The sequence below is a fragment of the Leuciscus leuciscus genome, assembly GCF_965113295.1.
Source record: "Leuciscus leuciscus genome assembly, chromosome: 21".
Taxonomy (NCBI): Eukaryota; Metazoa; Chordata; class Actinopteri; order Cypriniformes; family Leuciscidae; genus Leuciscus; species Leuciscus leuciscus.
Window position 1 is genome coordinate 26,269,400 of NC_138745.1, and position 24,788 is coordinate 26,294,187.

The window sequence follows — 24,788 nt, forward strand, 5'->3', positions numbered from 1 at the left end:
ACACAGCTGAACTTACATCATTGCGCCATTCATCAAACATTTTAGAACTGACACAAACCCACGGGGAATAGAGCAAAGCAGCGCTGTTGGGTGGATTCCAAGACCCCGCCCTGCTATTGTACGCGGGACGGCCCCTTTGAGGCCGGGCCCCTCTGATAGGGTGGGATTGGAGTGAGATAGAGAGGGCTGGGCTGGGGGGGGGAATTTAGGAAAATTCTCCAGAAAAGTCAAAGGGGAAACGTAAGGAACTGGAGGGGAATATAGGAATACTCTTGTAAGTGACCAAAAGTGATTTTAACTGCAAGGTCGCAGGGCTGGGGTGCCACACGAGCAGCCTGCCAGAGGTAAACTTCCTAAACTCTTTCAGTAGAGACGGTTAGATATTTTCAAATTTTTTAAAGCACTTGACAAACATGTTTACAGTTATGTCACGATGTGTGTTCTGTTCAGTGTAAGGAGCTACATGTAATATAAGCGTGTTAATGGTGTTTATCAACAGAGTGTATATATACTTCAGAGCCTTTTTCTTTGCTGTTTAGGTGATCACAGTCAAGCTTTGTCATCCTGATTATACTGACCTGTCAACAGTCTATTAGTTACTGGTTCTCATCTGTGCTCTATCACACACAGTCTGTTTGCACTTACACACTTAAGTAGACTAGTTGTATTTATGGGGATCTGTGCAGCCACAGATGGTGAAAAGGAAGTGCACTGGAATCTTATGCATGTGTGACCTTAGGAGATCAAAACCAGCTCACCATCTATACAAATCCAGGCAGATATGTGTAGAATCTCAGTGTAACGTTAAAAGCAACAGCTGCCGCTGGTCTGCAGATGGCATCGCGTTTGTGCCAAGGAGGCCATTCAGATTTAATGAGGGACGAATAGCGCTTATAAACATTGCTGTGGAACGCTGTTATTTTAGCTTTGGTTATGGCTAGAATCGAGACTTTGCAGTCAGCAGTTTGTTTTCTGTACTATTAAACATTTGTGTTGGGAACAGACACTCACAAATGCTCTTCGATTCTTCTGGGCTGTCAGCTTCTACAGTATATGTCAACCGTGGATAAGTTATTTAACTGCAGTGAAGTTTCACTCTCATTAAACCTCACCAATAAGTGTCTAATGAGACTATCCAGAAATGAAAAGTCTGCCGCACCAGCTGGCCCTGCATTATCTCACCACACACACACACACACACACACACACACACATATCCAAAGTGTACCAGACGCCCTGAGGGAAATTGCTCAGAGGTTGGAGTTCTCAGTTGTGCTTAATTTAGGTGACTTTTTCTCAGAGATTTTTTCTAAATGAGAAATAAAAATAGATGACAGAGTAGGACTACATAGCTATAAAATGAATATGGATGGCATTGCTCACATCATTTTTTACAGAAGAATTTTATGTGAAGAGTTCTGACTGACTTTTGAGTGCAGGCTTGTGTTACTGTTCAAAAGTTTGGGTCATTTCTTTTAGAAAGTAATTTATACTTTTATACTGCAATAATGCATTCAATTCATCAAAAGTGACAGTTAAGACATTTCTGTTTTAAATAAAAGCCTTCTTTTGAGCTTCCTATGCAACACAGTGTCCTGAAATAAATGTAGCATGTTTTTCACAAAAATACTAAGCAGCACAAATGATTTCAGCGTTGATTATTATAATAATAAATGTTTTTGAGCACCAAATCAGCATATTAGAATTATTTCTGAAAGATCATGTGACACTGAAGACTGGAGTAATGATGCTGAAAATTAAGCTTTCGGCATCACAGGAATAAATTAGATTTTACAATATATATGAATAGAAAGTAGTTATTTTAAATTGTAATCATATTTTATAATATTACTGTTCTTCCTGTATTTTTGATCATACAAATGTATTCTTGTTGAGTATAAGACACTTCTTTAAAAAACATTTAAAAATCTTACCTGATCCCAAACTTTTGAAAGATATAGCATAAGTATTAAATTAGCACAATTTATGATCTTTTCTGATCCTTTAGAGACATGAAATTGCAAAGGTATAGGGAATTATCTGAGAAACTCAAGTCTTCATTTGGTCTCCATTTCATCTCAATGCTGTCTAGGAAAAATAATCGTTATATTAAAGACATCTCATTTGTGTTTTTCTTTTTTGTGTGTGGATGTTCTCTCTTTGTCTTTTTTGCGCTTTGTGACTGTTGGGTCTTTTTTGGAGAGCTTAGTTTTTCTCTTTGCTGTAATAATGGCCAATATCTCAGCAAACTGCACCTTGTCAGATTCACTTGTCTGACTCTTTCCTCATTGGGCAGGTTTGTAGAGTGAAGTGTTTTAGTTCAGCTGAGGGAGAACATACACAAGTAACACAACAATACATACTGTGAGTCTGGCAACACAATACTGGGCTATGTTGCTGACTACAGATGAAAATTACTCTTACTGGCATTCATACACACACACACATTATACATGATAGCACCCTTACTGAAAAGACCAGCAAAAATGTCCATGCTAGAAGGCCAGCAGTTAAATAAGCTGAACACCAGCTTAACCAGACTAGGAGACAGTTGTACCATATGAGCACCATTTTAGCCAGACTTGGAAAACAACCAGCAGCAAACCTTAGGAAACTTCAAACAGAATGTGTTTTTGCTGTTAAAAACGTGAGATGCAGGTAGGTGAAAAAGTGCAAGATCTAGAGACGCGTTTTTCAAAAGTTGTTGAGCGCTGTGTTTTTAGAATGCCGTGTCATGTACGAGACACTGCGAAAGACGCGAACGCAACGGTTAAAGACCATCTAGTGCGTTTACATTGGAAAAAATACAGAAAAGTAGTGCAGTGTAATAGTAAAATGCGTTCTGTATGAAAGGCCACTTAAGCTGCTATTATATTTTTATTACATTTTTTTCAGTATGGTGCTTTTGATGCACACTGAAAAAATTTTTAGGCCTAAAATTATGATTTATGTATTTGAATAGCATATAAAATTTCCATCCATTTGGATTACACCATTTTAACATCAACAAACTAATAAAGTTAATGTGATGTATATTTGTCAGTCAAACATAAATGAAACAGAAAATATTTCTGCACTAAAACCATGGAATTTTATTTTATTTAAATAATCATATTTTAAAAATGCATTTATTCAAATAGCTTAGAATCAGCATAAATCTGTTTATTGTGAAAACCAATTATTAACAGTTAAAATATGTCTGAAACGAGTAATATTAAATTAGTTCAAATGTATGAGATACCTGTACATAACAATTCGATTTATTGATGATGAATATATAAACTTGGTGTGTATTTATTAGTACTATTAATTAAATCTTTCTTAAACGCAACACTGAAAAAATAAATAAAAAAATTGTCATAACAACTTAACATTTGTTGAGATAACTTGAAACTAAACTAAAGTTAACTAAACTTAATATTTTAAGTCAAGCACGAACACATACTTTTTTAAGTTGAAACAACACATTGTTTCTTATTTTAATGTTGAATTTTAAGTTGTGATAAATAATCCCAGCAATCTTTTTTTTTTTTTTTTACAATGAACCTATTAACATCAACATCCCCTGTATGGGACCAGCATACAAAATAATAGTTATATATCCAAGCACTTTCTCTCTTTTCTTTCTCCTTTGCGTCCCCCAGTCGTTATTCCCCTTGCTGTTTTCTCTTTATCCCTGTGTCCCTCCCTCCCTCTCTCTGGCTCTGTCTTCTGTCCACACCCCTCCATCTGGGCTGAAGTAGAGGCGTGGACTGTTCTTGGCCCCAGAGTTCGATGCTCTATGTTTTCTGTGTTTGCTTCTTGTGATGCAATAGGAAATGACTGGCAGCCATCTCTCTCGGACAGAGCGCTACTCAGAGAGGTAGAACATGTTGTCACTCTGGTTTGTTGACTGGAAAACTGTTGCATGGCCTTGTTGCCATGGCAAGGAGACCCAGGAGCCGAGGGGTCACATCTGTGTGAAATCATGCGTTTCAGCTGCATTGCCTCATAGTTCAAGACAGCCGAGGACCATGGGATGTTTCCCCTCAGAGGAGCCAAATGGGCGACTCCCTCTTCAGCGTGCAGAGCTCCAGCTGATTGAGGAACAACAAAACAATTGAATTGTGTGCCTGTATGAGAAGCAAGATAAACAAAGCTTTAGGTTCTTTGGTGCAGTATAGCTTCTGTGAACGTATGATATGAATTTCATTGAGTAAAAGAGCAAATCTTTTGAGTGGGAATTAACAATTTCACTCATGTCTTTCCAAACCTTTTTTTCCAAACCTCACAATCTTATGTGGAATGTACTCTACCTTGAGCTATGACTGGTAAACCGCATACACTACCATTCAAAAGTTTGGGGCTGGTAAGATTTTTTTTTTAATGTTTTTGAAAGATGTCTCCTTTGCTCACTAAGGCTGCATTTATTTGATCAAAAATACAGTAAAAACAGAAATAATGTGAAAAATGTAATTATTTAATTTAATTTTAAATGTTATTTATTCCTGTGACCAAAAACGTTTCAGCAGTCATTATACTCTTTAGAGTCACATCATCTTTCAGAAATCATTTTAATATGCTTTTGCTGCACATTTATTATTATTATCATTGTTGAAAATAGATGTGCTGCTTAAAGGGTTAGTTCATCCAAAAATGAAAATTCTGTCAGTAATGACTCACCCTCATGTTGTTCCAACCCCGTAAGACCTTCGTTCATCTTCGGAACACAAATTAAGATATTTTGTATTAAATCTGAGAGCTTGATCACTCCTCCATAGGCTTCTAAGGCATTATAACTTGCTGGCCCAGAAAATGTATTAAAGACATCGTTAATATAGTCCAAGTGACTACAGTGGCTCAATCTTAAGTTTATAAAGCGACGAGAATACTTTTTGTGCGCAAAAACAAACAAAAATAACAACTTTATTCCACTATTCATTTCCTTCTCTCTGGGCCTCGAGTTTTTTCACGTATATTAACTGCACAGCGCTTCTGTGTTGTACGTCACACGCATCACACACATGACCAGCGTCGTCCAATAGTGAGCCTACGTGTGACGAACAACACAGAAGCGCTGCTTAAATTAAATTTAATCAATTTAAACCTTTAATTTCTTTGAATAAAAAAAAATCTTACAGGCCCCAAACTTTTTAACAGTAGTGTATATCTGCGACTGTCTGAAACCCTTAGCCTAAGAGGGGCTCCATGTGATCATGCCCAGTGATCATTTTTCATTGTTTCTGCTTATGGTTGAGAATGACCTTCCAGAAATTGAAAAGACTGACAGACTGCAGTGTTTCTCAGCCCTGCCAGCTCCCTAGCGAACCGCCCAGCTCTCCAATATCAGCATTCCAGCTCATAGCTGTGGCTGACGGACCGTGTTGCGGTGGTTGGCGCACGTGCATCTGAAATGTTGAGCAGGATGATATCCTGTATGCAACATAACCTTGCAAATAAAATCTTTATTTATACATTAATGTGTATGTCAAGCCAGCATGTGTATGTCTGAAATTGTGAATGTCTTTATGCTGGTATTGTTCTCTTGACCTGGAAGCATCCAGAGGTCAGGAGGGTATTTTTTGTGTGTCAGGGTAAGGTAATATGGGATAGTGTGCTGTGCAAACAGTGACTCTGTAGATCTTAACAGAGCTTCATTCATTGAGAACACACACGCCTTCTTTTAAAATAAGTGAAGTGCAATGAAATGACAGCACACCCCACAGACTGTTTCGCTTTGCCACAGATGTTAAGGAATATCTATCCCGGTCTGTTTTGCCCAGTGCTGTGTCTCTCTGTAATGTTTTTTTTTCTCGTGAAATCTGTTGACCTCTGAATGTTGACCTTTGCTTCTCACAGGCAGGAGATAAGCACTACCATCCAAGCTGTGCACGATGCAGCAGGTGCAATCAAATGTTCACGGAGGGAGAGGAGATGTACCTACAGGGTGAGCGCAAAACTTTAATGCTACATTTACTACAGAGGATTGAAGCATTCCTGGAACTTTCCATGAAAAATTCAAAATTACCCTTGAAACTCTTGGAACTAAATATTATATGAGGGTAGATACAGCTGATTTTGCTACTTTAGTACAAAATAAATAAAATAAAATAAGATAGTAGTTACATATTTAAATTTCCCATATATTAAGGAACATTTTTCTTATGTTAACTGGTAACAGGGTTGAACGTCAAACTAAGTTGTTTTTATTTTATTTTCATTGTTCATGTTTTCTTTTCTTTTTTTTTCTTCTTTTTTTTTTTTTTGCAAACCTGTTCCCATATTTTGGGACATGTCTAAGTACAACTGATTTTGTTATTTTAGCTACATAAAATAAAATAGTTATTTATATATTTATTTCCCCCATAAGTTAAGGAAAAAATATTTAAAGGGATAGTTCACTTTGAAATTAATTTTTGGTATGTTTTAGCTTACCTCAAGGGCATCCAAGATGTAGGTGTCTTTTTTTCCGCAGTAGTTTCAATTTTGATATTTTTAGGTCAAACCGTTCTTGTCTGTCAGTCATATAATGCAGGTCGATGGTCACTGTCTCAAAGAGCATGCACAGTTAAATTCCCCATCGTCCAAATTAAACAATTCCCGATCGTAAGTACACATTGATGGCCTAAGACACGAAACGAGCGGTTTGTGTGAGAAAACGAACAGTATTTATATCGTTTTTACCTCTTATACACAGCCACGTCCAAGTGATCTGATCTGACGTGCACGCAGACTGGTGCATAGATATATACACTAGATGTCGCCTTGTCTACGGCAGTTCATTGGAACGAATGTCTTTAAGGCGACATCTAGTGTATATATCTATGCACCAGTCTGCGTGCACGTCAGATCAGATCACTTGGACGTGGCTGTGTATAAGAGGTAAAAACGATATAAATACTGTTCGTTTTCTCACACAAACCGCTCGTTTCGTGTCTTAGGCCATCAATGTGTACTTACGATCGGGAATTGTTTAATTTGGACGATGGGGAATTGTTTTAATTTGGACTCTGTGCTTGCTCTTTGAGACAGTGACCATAGACCTGCATTATATGACTGACAGACAAGAACGGTTTGACCTAAAAATATCAAAATTGAAACTACTGCGGAAAAAAAGACACCTACATCTTGGATGCCCTTGAGGTAAGCTAAAACATACCAAAAATTAATTTCAAAGTGAACTATCCCTTTAATTGATCGTTTTTCTTAAGATAACTTTGGTAAAGGGGTTGAAAGTCGAGCTATGTTTATTTTCTGTTCATTGTTCAAGGGTTTTGTATTTTCTGTACTAAATACTTGCTTTGATGTTTTAACAAAAAAACATAAAATAAAATAGTGTTATTCCCCATAAATTCAGGAAAAATATTTGTTTGATGTTTTGATGACTTTGGTAACAGGGTTGAGTGGTTGAGCTGGATAAATGAGGTCACAGTACAATGTGTTTACAAATTAGGAAAATGTGTTGGAATGTTCCAGTTGTAATATGGGGACAATCATGTGGTAATATAATTCTGATATACCCCACCCTCATATTTTGTCTTGATTTCTATCTCCCAAAGGTTCTACAGTATGGCATCCAGACTGTAAGAACAACAGTAGAGTGGAAGAGAAGTACAGAGTGAGTATCTATCTTTCTAAACAGCCAGTCACTTATTCAACCTTGTCTGTCTCTCTCTCTGGAAGAGAAAACTTTGCTGAGCTCCTCCCTCATATTGTTCCCAGAAACAACAGTCTACGAACCCCTGGGAAATGTTTGAGTTTGAAATGCACACATTCTTTTCAAAACTTCCCCCAGTGACTCCAAGGTTAAAATTAAGGCTCAGGTGCTCTTGCTGAAGCGTTACGTCTGAATCGCTAAAAGAGAGTGCATGTGTGTGTTTGTCAGTGAGTATTTTGTCCATTCTGTTGTGATTCTCCTCCTTAGGCAGCTTGGCAACATCCTAAAGGAAAACCCAGTCCGTTTGATATCTTTTACCCCCAGTCTCAGATTCAGAGCCGGGGCCCAGGTGGCTCTCAGTCTCAACTGGGCCGGCGTCCCCTGGGCAGTCGTGAGGTTTGCAGTCTTCTGCTCTGCACTCCCTCCAAACTGCAATGCTTCCAGCTAACACAGCTCCCTCCAACCGTCCTGCTTTACACCGAAGCAAGACTGAACTGCTGTGTGTTTTATTAGCTTCATATTAGTTAACTTACACTACCAGTCAAAAGTTTGGAATAATTTTTTTCAAACAAATTTTTTTTTTTTGAAGGAAGTCTCTCATGCTCACAATAGCTGTGTTTATTTGAACAAAAATACAGTAAAATGGTAATATTGTGAAATATCATTAGAATTTAAAATAACAATTTTCTATTTTAATGTATTTTCAAATGCACTTTATTCCTTTGTTGGAAAACCTGAATTTTCAGCAGAGATTACTCCAGTCTTCAGTGCCGCATGATCCTTCAGAAATCATTTTAATATGCTGATTTCTTATCATTATCAATGTTGAAAAGAGATGAGCTGCTTAATATTTTTGTGGAAACCGTGATACATTACCACTCAAAAGTTTGAGGGTAAGTACGATTTTTTTAAAAGAAGAGAAATGAATAGTTATTGCTGCTGAAAATTCAGCTTTTACATCAAAGGAATACATTTAATTTGAAAATACTTTAAAATAGAAAACAGTTCTTTAAATTGTAATAATATTTCATAATATCGCTGTTTTTACTGTATTTTGATCAAATAAATGCAGCCTTGATGAGTATAAGACACTTATTTCAAAAACATGAAAAAAAATTCCAAAATATTGACTGGTAGTGTATACACCCCTCAGCCAGAGTGAACCAGCACACATAAGAATAAGCTTGCTCTCTCCTCCTGCAAGTTAGGTTATAATCCTCATGGAGATGTGGTAATTTCACAAAAATAACTTTATATCCCACAAAACCTGAAATTAGGATCTGCCCGCATGCATAGGATAGCAAGCAAGGCTGCGAGTATAGATGACTATGGATGTGCTTGAGTTAGATGGCCGCTGGCTAAGTTGAATGATTCAAGTGTTTTGTTGAGTGTGATGTCATATCCTTTTCCTCCCTTCACAGCCCCTCCCACCCTCAGTAACCTCTCTGCACCAATCAGAAAGGCAGGTACTGTATTCTGCTTTTGGCAGCAGAGTGGGGGAACCCCGAATGTGTTTCGCAGCTCTTGCGTTTGCAGTCACCAACCAGCAGAGGGCTTTCTGCCCTCACCACCTTCCCCTTAACAGCCTATGTGTGAATCATTACGCTTTTCACCGCTGCAAGCATGTGGCTCAAGCCCTCCAGGGCTCTATTCACCATTACAGGAATGACGGCTGTTTGAATCTTCATGCAGAACGGTCTCAGATATGAGCTCAGCTCAACATGTAGCATAACTGGTCTCTCAAACGGAAAACTGTTCCTAAAGGTCGTCCAATTCGGGTGTTTTTGGTGACATTTGACCAAGAGTCCATATCTGAGGGATTGGCTGCACTGGCTGCACTGATTGTATGATATGAAACCGAATGCATCTTGGGAAGGCTTGCATTGGAGTATGAGGCAATATGAGCTGGAAATCCAGTGGTTTTCTAATTTGTGCTGAATGAAAGCTCAAGAATGTGCTTACTTCACCCCGAAATAAAAATGTTGTCATCATTTTCTCTTGTCATTCATACTCCTCTCTTTTCAAACCTGTATGACTTCCCTTGTTAAAAAGAAGTGTGCATAATTGTGCTTAATTTGATAAAACTGTATATTAAAACAAAAAAAATTTACTTGCAGATAATATATACATTTTATATAATGAAATAAAAGGCCACATAAAGAAAGGACACTTTCATTATTTTGTTTCTTAACACAAAAAAAGTGCACTTTGTAATAATGTAAATTAAAAGTTTTACATTTTAAATGTTTTAATAATCTTTTGTCATGCTTTAAAGAAATTACATACAATCATGTACTTATGTGCTACTTACGTAGTTGGGTCAAAGCACTCTAAAGTTCAGCTTTTAATATACATTTAAACTACAATACATTTTCATTTAATTGCGATTAACATGCAATTAAGTATCCAAAAACAATAAAACTTTCAAATCACACGTTAGAATATTCTTTTAAAGTATATAGTATTTTGCATAGGTTTTTTCCTGTATGGAACACAAACAGAGATATTTAGCGGAATGTCCAAGCTGCACTTTTGCACTCAATACAATGAAAGTGAAAGATGACCAACAAAATTTTAAGAATAACGATCCTCTCACAAAGCTATTGTATGGCTTCAGAAGACTTAAAATATAGTGCATATAGTGCATAGTTACTTTACAATGCTTTTATGGTGCTCTTTTGGTGCTTGAAAGCCCGGTCCCCATTCACTTTCATTGTATGAAAAAGAGCAGTGTAAACATTCTTCAGACCTTGTCCTTTTGTGTTCCATGGAAAAAAGAAAGTCATATAGTTTTGAAATGACATAAGAGTGAGTAACTGATGACAAAATGCTCGTTTGTAGCTAAGCTATACCCACTGGCATCTACAGTATGAGTGTGTTCAGGAATATGTGTGTCTGTTATCTTCAGCTTATTGCTAATACAACATCTCGTTCTCCCGCAGCCCACGAGGTCATCGTCTGAGAGTATCTGTTCGAGACCTGGCTCGAGCATACCTGGATCTCCAGGTCACACCATCTATGTGAGTCCAACTCAACGGCGCCCACAATCGTTTCCTGAGTCTATCAGATCACATCACTCAATCCACAACGGATTCTGATGCTGGTATACTTCAGGGTCAATGTAAAAAAAAATAAAAAAAACCTGGACATGCAGGAAAAGCACAGGAGTTTCCTTCATCTTCTCTCCACTCTTTGCCTTCGCCTTGTATTTGACATCTGTAGCATCGTTTTTGCATGTAAACGAATTTAGAGGATCATTTACATTAACACTGAAAGTCTGTTAAGCAAATGTATAGCTTTCCACATAAGCATGCCTCCAACAACAGCGTTCATCTTTCCACACTGTGCATTTACCCCGTGTGATGACCTTTGTGAGAGCTGTAGCTTTGGTTGGATGTGATGTGGATGACCTTTGACCTGTGCCCTGACCTCTTCCTCATCAACACCTTTTCTCCCTGTGTTTCTCCACCTATGTGTCCCCTTCCCCTGTCCCTCATCCTCTCCTTCCTCCAGGCAAAAGTAGACAATGAGATTATTGATTACAAGGACCTAGCAGCCATTCCCAGAGTCAAGGCCATTTATGACATAGAGCGTCCAGACATGATATCCTATGAGTCTCTCCATTCCACCTCCTCCACCCTGGAAAGACAAAGAAGGCACAGCCCTGGAGAGGTAATCTGAATCGTAAACTTTTAGTGTCTTTCTGATTAACCAACGATGTGCTATTATGACTTAAAATGATAGATATAGCTACTATATGGCTGAGTAGACATGATGTCACCGATTTATGTTTATATTTATTTATTCTCATATTTTTTTGGACTAGGTGTGGCTTTCATAAAAATGAAACTCAAGCCGTTTTACCTCAAATCAGACAGTGTACCTGAAAATACTAAAAATATTTGAACATCCATGCTCTATACATTTAGCATTCCTGTTCTTCAATTTGGAGATGTGAACGGTCTAGTCTTTATTTTTAGCGTTACAATTTAGAGTTTGATTATTTGAATATATTAACAATAATTTATTCATTTAAATATTTTAAAGTCATCCTTCAGCCTCCTTGGAAGTTTGCTGAGGCTCCCTAGTGGGCCCAGACCCCCTGTTTGAGAGCCACTGGTCTAGTTTCCATTATCAAACCTGCACTTGGGTTTTGGCCACTTTAGCGATCTGGCCCAAACCCTACCAGACTACCCCTATATAACAGACCCAACCCTGCCAGTGCTCCATAGTTGTGATAATACCATCCCATCCCCAGGTCCCTACTTTGTCACAGTAACCATAATAGCTCTCTGACCCCATTATCCCATTAGTGTTCCAAAAAGCACTATTGGTTGAGGCTCTCAGGCCGCGGACAGAGCAGATGTGAGCAAGTGTGTGCTTTTGCTCATTTCTCTGTATGTGATCATAAACATTGCATGTATTCCTGTCAACATGTTAGCTATGTCTATGCATGAAAAGAATGTATGAGAGATGTGTGTTTTTTTTATTCTCTGTGACTGCTCTTGGGTTCCCATTGTCTATTAAACATTGCTCTTCTGTACCTGAAAACGCCTGTGCGCATTCTCTGTGTAGAGACAGCAGTGTCGCAGCGCCCCCTGATGACCATAATCAAGATTTCAGACAGTCTGCGGTGTTGAAGATGCATGTTAAAGGAATATTCCTGGGGGGGTTTTCACCTGCATCTGTGTTTGATTACCACATACAATAATTTAGACATGTCTTTGATTGTATATAAACAAACAGGAAATATATTTACAGTAAAATATTTACAATGGAAGCCTATCAAGCAAGTGGGTCAAAGTGTTTTTAGCAGACATATGAAGCTCACATTTTTGTTAGCACTTACTTGAATCAATACTTAACTTGAATTTTTTTGTTTTTTGAACTATAAAGTTTAAAGTTGCCTAAATCGTCCTTATGAGTTGGGACTACTTATTTAGGTGTTGGAAAATTTGGTTATGCACTACCAAAAAAAAAATTTAAAAAATGACTCTACCGTTCAAAAGTTTGGGGTTGGTATATAAAAGTTTTTGAAAGAAGTATCTCAGGCTCTTATTTGGTTTGCATTTATTTGCTATGTAAAAATACAATAATATTTTGAAATATTATTACAATTTAAAATAACAGTTTTCAATTTTAAAATGTAATTTATTTTTGTGTAGCAAAGGTGAATTTTCAGCAGCCATTACACCAGTCTTCAGTGTCACATGATCCTTCAAAATCAGATCGTGTCACAATATATCGCTGTACAAAAATGCAACAAAATGTATTGTGGATAGTGACAATATTTATTGTATATAGTTCATCCAAAATAAAATTCACTGTGTGAGAAAAAAAAAAAAGCAAGTTTTCAGAGCTTTAGTGACAATACTACATTAAACTACTATATAAAATGTTATAATGTTACATATAATGTATAATAATGCAAGGGGGGAATAAGCGATCTGTTGGTCTATTGGTTAATAATCCTGATAGTGCCAAATGTCTTATGTTACATTATTTTAAATATATCTAGTGAGTGCATATTCGTCTAAAATAATTCTGTATTTTCAGCTTCAGAATCATGAATATTTTTATCCAGGTGTCACCATTGTCCGGTGCATTGGGTTACCAGCACAAAGTCCAAGCCTATTCATTTACACCCACAATGTAATATCAAATTTAGCATTTTAATCAACAGTAAAAACATTTTTTAACGTTTTATCTTATGTCTTGGAGTATCACAATAACATTGTGTCGTGAGCATAGTATCGTGATATGTATCAAATCGTGACATGAGGGTATCGTTACACCCCTAGAATTATTTTGTAACAATGCAAAAGCCTAGCACTTTTGATCAATTTAATGCATCCTTGCATGAATAAAAGTATACATTTCTTTCAAAATAAACAAAAAATTCGTACTAACCCAAATGTTTGAACGGTAGTGTTTTTCCTAGCCCAATGACAAATATTTTATTTTTATTTAAAATACAAAATGAGTCTAAAAATGAATTTTGCTTCTCCAATGCTACTTAATTTATCTTGTTTGAAAGATGTTTTGATATTTTCACTGGAAAACAAGACCCACATACAGGTTTAGCAGAAGTAGCTGGGTTTGCTTTTTTTTAGCTGTTTATGTAACAGAGGCCAGCTAGTGAGAGCAAGAGGCAGACTAGCGACTGAGACTGCAGTCTTAGGCTCCTTGTTAGCATGCCTAGCTCTCATGACAGAAACGTTGGTCTGAGTGGGGCAAGTATAGGACCGGAAATGTTCTGTTGGTGCCGTGACCCGGATGGGAGTGAGGTTTAGGGGGCTGAGTGTAACGGAGGCCAGCTAGCGAGAGCTGTGCATGTAAACCTCACTCCTCTGATCTCAAGAGGCGCACTAGCAACTGACGCTAGAGACTCCTTTAGCATCCTTGTTAGCATGCCAGAGATGCTGGTTCGAGTCATACAATCATGACATGAGTTTGATTTGACATGTAAGAAAGGAAGCAAGCAATTCTATCACACTAGTTTTAAGCTAACCCATCAAGTTATACTTTCGAAAAAGCATAGTTGTGTTTTTTCTTTGTAGTGCGACCCACTAGCCAGCTAGCCTTTCATTGTAAGTGTATTACTGTTAACAACATTATTACCTGTGGTAACCGACCAGTTGAAAATGACCAATAATATTCCTTTAATGCATAATGTTTTGTTGAGTCACTGACAAGCTTTTAGAGTAACCAAACTCAACCCTTTCCTCCCCTACAGCCTGTCAAAGCCTCAGGTGGCAGCCCTCCCAGAGGCAGAGCCACAGTAAGTGGAAGCAGGATAGAAATAAGGCCGCTGACATGACCAGTTAGTTTGTGGATTACCAACCCAAACTAATAAGAACACAACTAACATATTGATTTATAAATCCTAACCTAATCTAATAAGCATGAACATCTAATGCCTCTCACACCTAGTTTCACTCATCTCACTGGCTGTTGTCTGTTCTCTCAGTCTCATCTGAATAGCTGCTCTCTAAAGTAAGTAGACTTTGCAAGTGACAGCCACTTGAAGTGTGTACTCAAAAACCCTGTGGAAAACTGAAGAAGCTTCTATATGTGCTATGGCAATGTAGATTCAGTCTCATTCTCAATTAACTGATCTGTGTCAAGTATCAATTTAGGCTTTATCATGACATTAGATATAGACAGCATCTAACATTCAAGACAAACACTGCAAGCGCTTCTGTGCGATTCCTTCATCACATTCATTTCATTTGAAACATCATGCAATGCATGCAGGGTCACAGAAAACGCAACTGTTTCCATGACGTATGACATAATACGTGATTGTAATTCTGTGTCCACATTCCCAGACCCTGCCACAAGACCCCTCCTCACTGTCAGCAGAAACAGTAAGTTTTCAGTGACCTCCCTCTGAACCCTGACACAGTCAGCCTGTGAGCTGTGGCCGCACTTCTCTCTCTCCTAAATGTGCTTTTGATGGAGATGGCACTGATCTTCAGCTGTCCCTTGAGCACTGGAAGAAGTCCTCTGTATAATTAATGGCTACAAAGAAGCAAGAGTGTCCTGTTGGAGTGTGTGCTTATGTTTGTAATTCTTGTCTTGTTTGACTGTCTGTCTTTATCCTTGCTACAGCTGGGTGAATCTCACAAAGAAATTTCCCAAATCATAATTGTTTAAAGAAAATTAAGCCTTCATTTTAACACACACTTAAAATTAAGTGTGTGTGTGTGTGTGTGTGTGTGTGTGTGTGTGTGTGTGTGTGTGTGTGTGTGTGTGTGTGTGTGTGTGTGTGTGTGTGTGTGTGTGTGTGTGTGTGTGTGTGTGTGTGTGTGTGTGTGTGTGTGTGTGTGTGTGTGTGTGTGTGTGTGTGTGTGTGTGTTTGAAAGTTTGGGGTCAGTAATATTTTCTTTGAAAGAAATTCATATTATTTTTATTCAACAAGGATGCATTAAATTGATCAAAAGTGACAGTAATGACTTGTTACAAAATACTATATTATAAAAAGTATATATTTTAAATAAATGCTGTTCTTTTGGGACTTTCTATTCATCAAAGAATCCTGAAAAAACAGAAGAATTAAGCAGCACAACTTTCTTCAATATTGATAATAGAGAGAAATGTCATAAATTGCATTGACTCTGGGAAAAGCTCCTGAGGGATAATGTGACACTTCAGTTTTGCTTTTACAGGAAAATACTTCAGAAAACTGTTCTTTGAATTTCAATAATAATTCACAATATTGCGGTTTTTACTGTATTTTTGATCAAATAAACGCTGCCTTGGTGGGCATAGGAGACTTCTTCCAAAAACATTAAAAAAAATCTTACATTCCCCAAACTTTTGAATGGTAGGCTACTTATACTATGATATAGTATCTTATAATTATTATTAAATGAATAATTTATTTCAATTTAAATAAGTTAATTTTTGAATGTACTGCATTCATTTCTTATTCTGTTCTTTTAACTTTAAGTGAACATTTCTTGAGTTTTGTGATATTCACTCATATCTAACAACTTACCAAATATACAAAGCCACACAGACCTTAAAAAGTATACCGACAGTGGCATGATTTAACTTCCTGTTCCTAATCCAACATTTTTGCTTTTCTGGCCTGCTCTATCCAGCATACAGTCTCCTCTCCACCTTTTAGTGCTTATTCTGATGCATCCTTACATAGAGCTCTTGTTCCTGTTCTGTTTCAGTCTCCAAGGACACTGTCTCCCACTCCATCTGCTGAGGTTAGAGGCTATTTTATAATGATAAGTTATTACAATAGAGCCTATAGTACATGTCATTAAACCATTGATTTAGAAATGTGAACGTGTACGATATTTTGAACCTTCCCATATGTTATGTTGTGTGTGTATGTGTGCGGTAGGGTTGCTATGACATGAGGGAACGCATCATTCAGAGATCCACCAGTCAGGGCTCCATCGGCTCTCCGGTCTACCACCGCCATAACTACATACCCCCTCTATCCAAGTCTCCCCAGCACTTCCACAGACCAGGTGAGTCAAATGAACCGTTCCCAATCCTGCCTCCATAGGATTCCAGCAGAGTGTCCGGATAAGCGAGATCTCCTCGCCACGTTTTGGCCTCGCTTGGCCTTTTCTTGCTTTCCGTTTCCTCCTGAGCTTTTATTCCTTCCTCCTCTGCTCATGTGTGCTCCTTCCATCCTCTTTTTTTCCCTTCGTTCTTCTCCTCTGTTCCTCTTCCCTGAGCGGCTGGCAGGAATGCTGAAGCTCTGCTCCTCTTTGCGCTCCAGCAACAGCGACACGCGCCCTACCTCCCCCTTCCGACATCACTTCCTCCCCCATAACAAAGGTAAGGCCTCTCCACCCCGGTTGCCCGACCTCTTCGCCTCGTTCTCAGTTTTCAGTATCGTTCTGTAGACACAAATCCACCTCCCTCCTCTGATTCAGGCCTGCTGAAATGTCATGAATGTGATGATTGATTTTATTTAGCTTGTAAAGCTGTGCTTTTGGCAGCTCTGTTTGAGAAATTCACAAGTCTTGGAAATGCTTGAATGGCGCTCTTATGAGGTCAAGGGCTGCGTTTGTAGATGCAACTGAAGCTAATGCACAGTTTACTAATCACATGCTCATGTGTGTAATGTCCCTCTGTCCTCTCCACAGATTCTTTCTGCATAGGTATGTCTTGGCTTAGTGGCTGTTGTTGACTGTGTAGAGCAATTCGGTGCCCGTGGCAGTTCAGATGCATGCTGGTCCTGTGTTTTGACTATTCAGAATTGGATTCATTTGATAACAGTCAATTAACCAACATTAAACCAAGTCACTGTGACATCACTAATACTCTTATACTAATAACTCTGTTCCAAAATCTAGTGAGCTGCCTTGCTGTTTAGTGCTTACATAGGCAGCTGTCTTCTAAGGTGGCATCCTAACTGAAATGGAATTCAGTCATTCTGGTTATTATTATTGTTGTTATTGAGGATATTCTTTATTGTCCTGAAAATATATTACTGACAGACATGCTAAATATATAATAGGCAAGTTGTTAGATGAGTGAATATTCAAAACTGTCAAGAAAATAAGATAATTGCATACAAATTAATAATAATAATAAAAGCAATAAAAATAACTAAGTATTATTATCATCATTAAATTTGAACATTCACTAATACATTTTTTAAATCAAAAGTTGTCACTGTGAACTAGCATAAACAAACGTTTTCTTTTATTTGCATTAACTAACATTATTGTAAAGTGTTACCATTATTTTTTATTATTTTTTATTACTCCTATAAGCATAAAAATACAAAGCACACAGTACTGCAAAACATAGTCCATTTTTAATTAATATTTTTTATCAAATCACTTTAGTATTGAATAAAATAAATATAATTACAATATAATATAAATGAATAGTCAACATTTCTCTTGCTTTTTCCACCATTTTGGATTTATGGAGCTATTTGGAGTGCATTGTGGGATTGCCTTCTCCGTGAAGGGTAACATAGATGTCTACCTTTTTAAAACAGCAGGAGAGCACATGTGATGCCTTGAAATGCAGTCTATGTCGGCAGACTGCTATTTTTTGGAACGTGTATATGTCGCATGCTTACGTTTGTTTCCTCATAGGCAATAACCATAAAGGATATTCAGTCATATTACCATCAGACACAGCAGCTTCCTAACAGTGTGAATGTTATGTGTACCTTATGACTGTGCTGGTGAATGATACCATGTTCTTGATTGTGAAGTATTTGCATGCTGATTTCATAAACCATTCCTCTCTTTCCAATCTGTCTGTCCTTCAAAACCTGTTCTCTTTCGTGTGGGGCCGTCCCACACTGGTCCAATCCGTCTCTCTGTCACCTCTCTGTTGAAGCCCTTTTCTGTTTGTCCATCTTTCCGTCAGTGAAGATTTATTCCGGCATTATTCTCTCTTTCTTTTCTTCTTTTGTTTTTGTACTTTTCTTTCTCCCGCTTATTCTGCTCTTCTTGTTTGGAGGCACTGAGCCATCCAGTGGCCGGAGTTCTCCTCTTTCCTCTCGGCCGGCCACCCCGACCCTCTCTCTGACCCCTAAACATTTCCACATCCCAGGTAGGAGCTGGAGCATCATCTCTTTTTTCTTCTCTAGAGTTTTTCCTGCTCTGTCTCTTCCCCTCCATTCTTTAATTTAAAACTTTCTCCCCCCCATGATGCATTTATGCTTTTATCTATTTATTGTTTTAATGGTAGATTTTGATGACCTCTTATGCTGAGTACATGTACTGTCACATACGGCTTGCTTTTCCCCAAATCATTATCATAACTGGTTGATTGGAGCATCTTATTTGTGACTGAGACTGCAAAAAAAAAAATAGATCTTTATTTTCTAATTTACAGACCAAGGCATTAACATGTATAGAAAACCACCAATCTACAAACAGCATGGTATGGTTGTTTTATTTATTTATCTATCTATCTATCTATCTATCTATCTATCTATCTATCTATCTATCTATCTATCCCGTAAAACATTTTTGGTGACAGTCATTATGGTGTGTGCGCAAGCATTATTTCTGACTATTATTTTTATTATTTATATATGTTTGTTTATGTGTGTTGACTCCATCCATCCATTAATTTTTGGTAATGATGCTATGATCACATCACATGTTCACATGTAAGTACCATTTGACATCATAAACTTTTCTCATCTCTGAGACTTTCTTTTTCTTTATTTATTGCTTCCTCACAACTGACTCGCTTATAACAAGAAACCAAAATACTATCCTCTTTAACAGTCGCCGTAAAACTTTGATTCTGCCTTTTAACTGCATGGAGTTATAGCCTGCCAGATCCCATAACAAAATTGACTGACACCTCAGATGACTCTGCTTTGGTCTCTATCTTGCATACTCTGTAAATCTACACATCAAGCTAGTTTCAATAAACTGAATGGGACCATTTGAACAGTTGTGCCATTTACTGGTTTCAAAATACAGTTTATATATCAAAATTTTCTGCTTGCTTAATATGATAAAAATCTATAAACTTGCAAACAGTAGCATGTGTGCTCTATCCACTCTATACAGTCCTTTATAAGATGCAGTACTGGCCATTGACATTCAAAGCATTTGACACTGTCTCTGAATTGGTGTTTTACTTTTAAAAAATAAGATTTTAGAAATAAAAATATATTTGATTTACATGTTTAGATATAAAAATCCTGAAATGTCATGCTTTGAACTGATTGTCCAGCACTGCACTTATTAAAACCCTTTGAGAGGCCGTCACTGATAGTGCAGTTCCCCCAAAATACCGATTCAGATTCAGCTGCCCTGGCAGCCCAAAGCAAGTCCGCTGATGACATCATCAAATCATCCAAGTTCCCTGCGGCTCACGCCCCTCGGCCAGACGAAACCGCAAAGATCGAGACCGACTACTGGCCGTGTCCGCCGTCCCTCGCTGCTTTAGGTACGGTCCTGATGCTGTCTCCTCAAGGCCCAACGGCACAAATAAAACAGCAACCAAAAACTAATGGAAGCCTTTTGTGAATTAAATAATGCTCTCAAAACAGTGTATATTGAGAACTCTTGGATTCCTGCTGGTAAAGCCTGGCTACTTACCCCTAGAACCAGTTGTGATGATAGTAAAGAACACCACTATACACTAGATTGCTTTACAGACACAAAGATTTGCCAACGCTAATAAATCCAATCAACAAATCATTACACCACTCAATCTGATCAATTTTTTATTGTTATTTTTATTCATGATTTGTTTTTATATTATGTATTTAACTCATGTTGTCATTTTTTGTTCCACTGTTTGGTTTCCATGCGTATAACTGAACCCAGAGGTTCCATTTGAAGGTCATCATGGGTACAATGCCATGACAATATTGCAATCATCTCAATATTTTTTTCTTTTTTTCTTTTTGGTTTTATTTGAAAATCCTCTCCTGGTCCTGGGACGTACAGGCTCAGATGGGAGGAGTCGGTCACGGGACGAAGAAGAGGACGAGCAACTGAAACGCAGACAACTTCAGGAGGAACATCTCAGCAAGGTTGAGGGCGTATTAATACTTATACATTGCTTGTGTCATTTTTTTTGTGAAAGCAATCCTTTAAATGCATATACAGTATGGGCCAAATTATGCTCCATTGCACAGCATTATTTACACATACACATTGTTTTATTGCCCAAAATCACTGAAAAACTAGATACAGACACAGTACAACAGTAAACAGTACAGTTTTTTCCAGTACAAAAATCTAAACCCTTTTAAATCAAGATAAATTTACTTGAGATTCAAAATGACTTGTATTAAGTCTTGTATTTAACTGCAGATCCAGTCTGGACTTGGGAAGCTCATTCTGAAGGAGGAGATGGAAAAGGAGATGAACAGAGAGAAATACGTACGAAGTGTGACCGCCCAGCGCTTTGACTCCCAATACGCTAACTGTACCACAGGTAAAATGCCACATAACTTTGAAAGCAAGCACAACAAATAAAGCTTTACTCTGGCATTAGTCTAAAAAAAGTATTGTGTCCTCTGCTGTAGACTCCCAAACCGTTAAAACATCATCCCTGCCTGGATACGGACGAAATGGCCTCCATCGGGTAAGTCTCAGCCATTCATCTGTTATTTACTTTAATTTAATATAGGGATGCAAAACTACCCAACTCACCACAAAAACTCACCACAGGCTGCATTGATTTGAAAATAAAATGCTGCAAAATCAGCAATTTTGTGGAATATTTTTATTAATTTTTTTTAAGTATTCCTGTGGTGCAAAGCTAAATTTTCAGCATCATTACTCCAGTCTTTAGTGTCACATGATCCTTCAGAAATCATTCTAATATGCTGATTCGCTGCTCAAGAAACAGTTATTATCCTTATGATATTCATTATTATCAATGATGAAAACAGTTCAATGTTTTTATGGAAACCATGATACACTACAATTCCAAAGTTTGGGGTAAGTACGGTTTAAAGAAAAATAAATAAATGTATACTTTTATTCAGCAAGGATGCATTGAACTGATCAAAAGTGACAGTTATTGACATTTAGAATGTTACAAAAGATTTATATTTCAAGTAAATGCTGTTCATTGAACCTTCTATACATCAAAGAAAAATGTATCACAGTTTCCACAAAAATATTAAGGAGCAAAAACTGTTGTCAGTAATAATAAAAAACTTTATTAATAATTGAGCACCAATAATAATTGATAATAACTGAGCACCAAATCAGCATATTAGAATGATTTCTGAAGGATCATGTGACACTGAAGGCTGCTGAAAAGCTGAAAGCTTTTCCATCACAGGAATTTCATTTTAAAATATATTCAAATAGAAAACCGTTATCTTAAATTGTAATAATATTTCACAATATTATTACAGTTTTTTACTGTATTTTTGATCAAATTAATGCAGCCTTGGTGAGCATACAGTAAGAGTCTTCATTCAAAAACGTAAAAAAATATCTTAATATGTGATTTAATTTGTAAGGTAATGTTTCTCTCATTAAAAAAAATGACACACAAAGTGAGTGAAATATCAGTGAATTATTTCTGCAACCCTCTGTTAATAAATGAATAAATGAGGTCATATCAGCCAGTGTATTATAAACTACAGCGCATCTTGTCTGTGTTTCCAGCCCCAGTCTACAGAACTCTCTCAGTATAACAGTTATGGGGACGTGTGTGGAGGACAAAGAGGTAAAATGCAATGTTTTAACACTGAAAACACATCTAACAACTGAAAAAAAGCTATTCTAATAATATTGTAATGTTTGGGAATTTTGTCTCTTTCTGATTCCTACAGATTTTAAGGTATGTGACTGACATGCAGTGTTTACTGAGCATGTGCATCTGCAGTCATGCACATATGGAAGTCAATCATGCTACATGTAACCGGAATGGCACTCATGCCCTCATTGCTATGCTTATGTCTGAGTTTGAGCCATTGCCATGGGGAAAGTCAAGAGCCCAGTCAAGGGTTTGATATGTTGAAAGTCCCCCCACACACACACCCTTAAGAGCACGTCACATGAATAGTTGAGTTTCCACCTCCCTCGAGAGAACTTGATACAGAGCAATAGCTGTTAGGAATTAGATCCAGACTATTTCCCATGGTTCTGAGTTCTTGAAAACAGTTTCTGCTTTCTTTTCTTATCATTCGCATCACGTGTATGTGTTCTGTTCTTTAGCCCACCCAAGATGCCCACGATTCCATTACAAGAATGGACAGGGGAATGTCTATGCCTAATATGTTGGAATATAAAGCAAGTATCCCAAATATTTTCAAATAATTATGTTTCTCTTCTCTCTTCTCTCTTCCATCTCTAAATGCTCCTCTGTGTTCAATAAATATTCACCCCCCTCTCCTAAAAATCAAGATTATTCATCAGTCAGGAGGACTGTTATTTTGGCTCATCTTCACAGGCGAAGGTCTGCGCGTACAACTAGACTAGCATTACTTGCATATCTTCCAGTGCTATGAAATGATGTCATCACATGACATACTCTTTTAGCCGTGCCATAAGGTTATTCAATAATTTTGAACTCCTGGTTCTCATTAAAGAGGTTTCACAGCTGCATATGGTAATATTTTGTTAAAGTGGTTGCTGTGGTTACCCAGAAGCCTCATTCTCTTAGGACTGAATTTATGCATCAGCCCTGGCTAATAGTTACTGGCAAGATTAAATAGATTGGAACTTAATAGGCTTTCCCAGCAATGCAAGAAACAATAACTGGCATGATTGTAAACTGTCCGTAGGAGTGCTCGCATTAACAGCATTATAATTCCTTCCCGTACATACAGTTGGCAAACCCCTGTGACCATAGTTACCCAGTCATTTCAGTGGGGAAAATAAATAGAAAAATTCAACCCATTCATCTTTTTTTTTAATGACACTGACTGTATGAATCTACACCAAATTAAATATCTGTCTTTAATTAGTCATTAGCTGATCTAGTAGTTAAAATATGAATTACACTACAGTTCAAACTTTTTTAAAGTTAATACTTTTATTCAACACCAGTAAAAAAGATTTCAATTTCAAATAAATGCTGTTGAACTTTTTTTCCATCAAAGAATCCTAAAAAAAATGTATCCCAGTTTCCATTAAAAAAAAATAAGCATTGCAACTGTTTTCAACATTAATAATAAGAAAAAATGTTTCCTGAGCACCAAATATACATAAAATGTGCAATATGCATAAAGCACCAGCATGCATAACACCTAGTAAATTAGTAAAAGCTGGAAAGAAAAGCAGCCTAAGCTGGTTTGTGGGTCTCCGCTGTATAAATGTGTCTCCCAGTGTGGCCAGTCTGGTTTTTAGCTGGTTAACAGCTTGAACTATAAAACCAGCCAAAGTTGGGAGACCAGCTAAAACTCAAACAAGTTTAGGCTGGTTTTAGAAGTTTTCCGACATTTACTTATTGTATTTACTATCTACTTATTTTAAATATGCAATATAATGTCTGTTGCCACTATGAATGCCAAAAACACAGAACCGGTTTTTGTGTGTTTTTTGAGTGTTTCTGAACTAGTATAACCAGGACGCACTAAAACACACCCCAGTTTAATCTGTCCTGCCAACTGTATCTATATTACACTAAAGCACTATCTATAACTCCCTATCCTATCCACCCCTTTCCTATATTGAGAAACACAGACTTTCTGCTTTGGAAATACATGCTCACGCTCTCTCTCACAAGGCTCACCTATATTTCATTGCATGCTCTTCCACACTCTCACTTGCACCGTGTGCTGCAATGTCGTATTTTGGCAAGAGTTGGTGTTTGTGTACCCTATTAGAATGCAGTGACCGTGCATTATTCCCTCAACCATTTGCTTTCAGCGATTCATTGTGTTTGGCAAATGCCTTGCATAGCATTCTCCATAACAACACAATCCCTCCTTTTGTAAAGGTGTACCCATATGAAATGCTCACTGTCGCCAACAGAGGGCGTACTAAGCTCCCGAAGGATGTGGACAGGTCGAGACTGGAGGTAAATGGCACCCGATAGCCTCACTGTACTCAAATACTTATATTAAATAATAATAAAAATAAGAAATCAAATATATAATAAAAATAATAATAATTATTATTATTATTATGCAAAAAAATAATAATTTAATGATTCATTGTACAGACATATTCAATGGGGGAGGGAAAAAAAGGTTTTCAGTTTTCTTTGTCCT

At 37.4% G+C, this 24,788-nt stretch overlaps 1 protein-coding gene and 1 long non-coding RNA gene across 12 annotated transcripts in view; one reads left to right on the top strand and one right to left on the bottom strand.

The window, feature by feature from the left end:
- The window catches only part of ablim1b (actin binding LIM protein 1b), a 97,139-nt gene that overhangs the window by 56,160 nt on the left and 16,191 nt on the right, over nt 1-24,788 (top strand). For 2 of the 11 annotated variants that reach the window (XM_082152945.1, XM_082152941.1), the window contains exons 7-25: nt 5,839-5,926; nt 7,539-7,597; nt 7,904-8,032; nt 9,058-9,102; nt 10,579-10,656; nt 11,150-11,308; nt 14,373-14,417; nt 14,968-15,006; nt 16,324-16,359; nt 16,500-16,629; nt 16,853-16,945; nt 17,257-17,271; nt 18,596-18,688; nt 18,974-19,021; nt 19,901-20,047; nt 20,554-20,639; nt 20,923-21,046; nt 21,138-21,196; nt 22,237-22,297. In XM_082152945.1, coding sequence (XP_082009071.1) covers nt 5,839-5,926; nt 7,539-7,597; nt 7,904-8,032; nt 9,058-9,102; nt 10,579-10,656; nt 11,150-11,308; nt 14,373-14,417; nt 14,968-15,006; nt 16,324-16,359; nt 16,500-16,629; nt 16,853-16,945; nt 17,257-17,271; nt 18,596-18,688; nt 18,974-19,021; nt 19,901-20,047; nt 20,554-20,639; nt 20,923-21,046; nt 21,138-21,196; nt 22,237-22,297 — 1,534 coding nt within the window. Of the gene's footprint in view, nt 1-5,838; nt 5,927-7,538; nt 7,598-7,903; nt 8,033-9,057; nt 9,103-10,578; nt 10,657-11,149; nt 11,309-14,372; nt 14,418-14,967; nt 15,007-16,323; nt 16,360-16,499; nt 16,630-16,852; nt 16,946-17,256; nt 17,272-18,595; nt 18,689-18,973; nt 19,022-19,900; nt 20,048-20,553; nt 20,640-20,922; nt 21,047-21,137; nt 21,197-22,236; nt 22,298-22,403; nt 22,864-24,514; nt 24,596-24,788 lie in introns of all 11 variants that reach the window. The other 9 variants (XM_082152943.1, XR_014201338.1, XM_082152944.1 and 6 more) reach the window with 9 other exon arrangements.
- LOC309485940 overlaps nt 351-24,788 on the bottom strand; it is a 50,691-nt gene continuing 26,253 nt past the window's right edge. Inside the window, exon 3 of the long non-coding RNA XR_014201340.1 lies at nt 351-4,112. This is a non-coding gene — a long non-coding RNA (uncharacterized lncRNA). The remainder of the gene's footprint in view (nt 4,113-24,788) is intronic.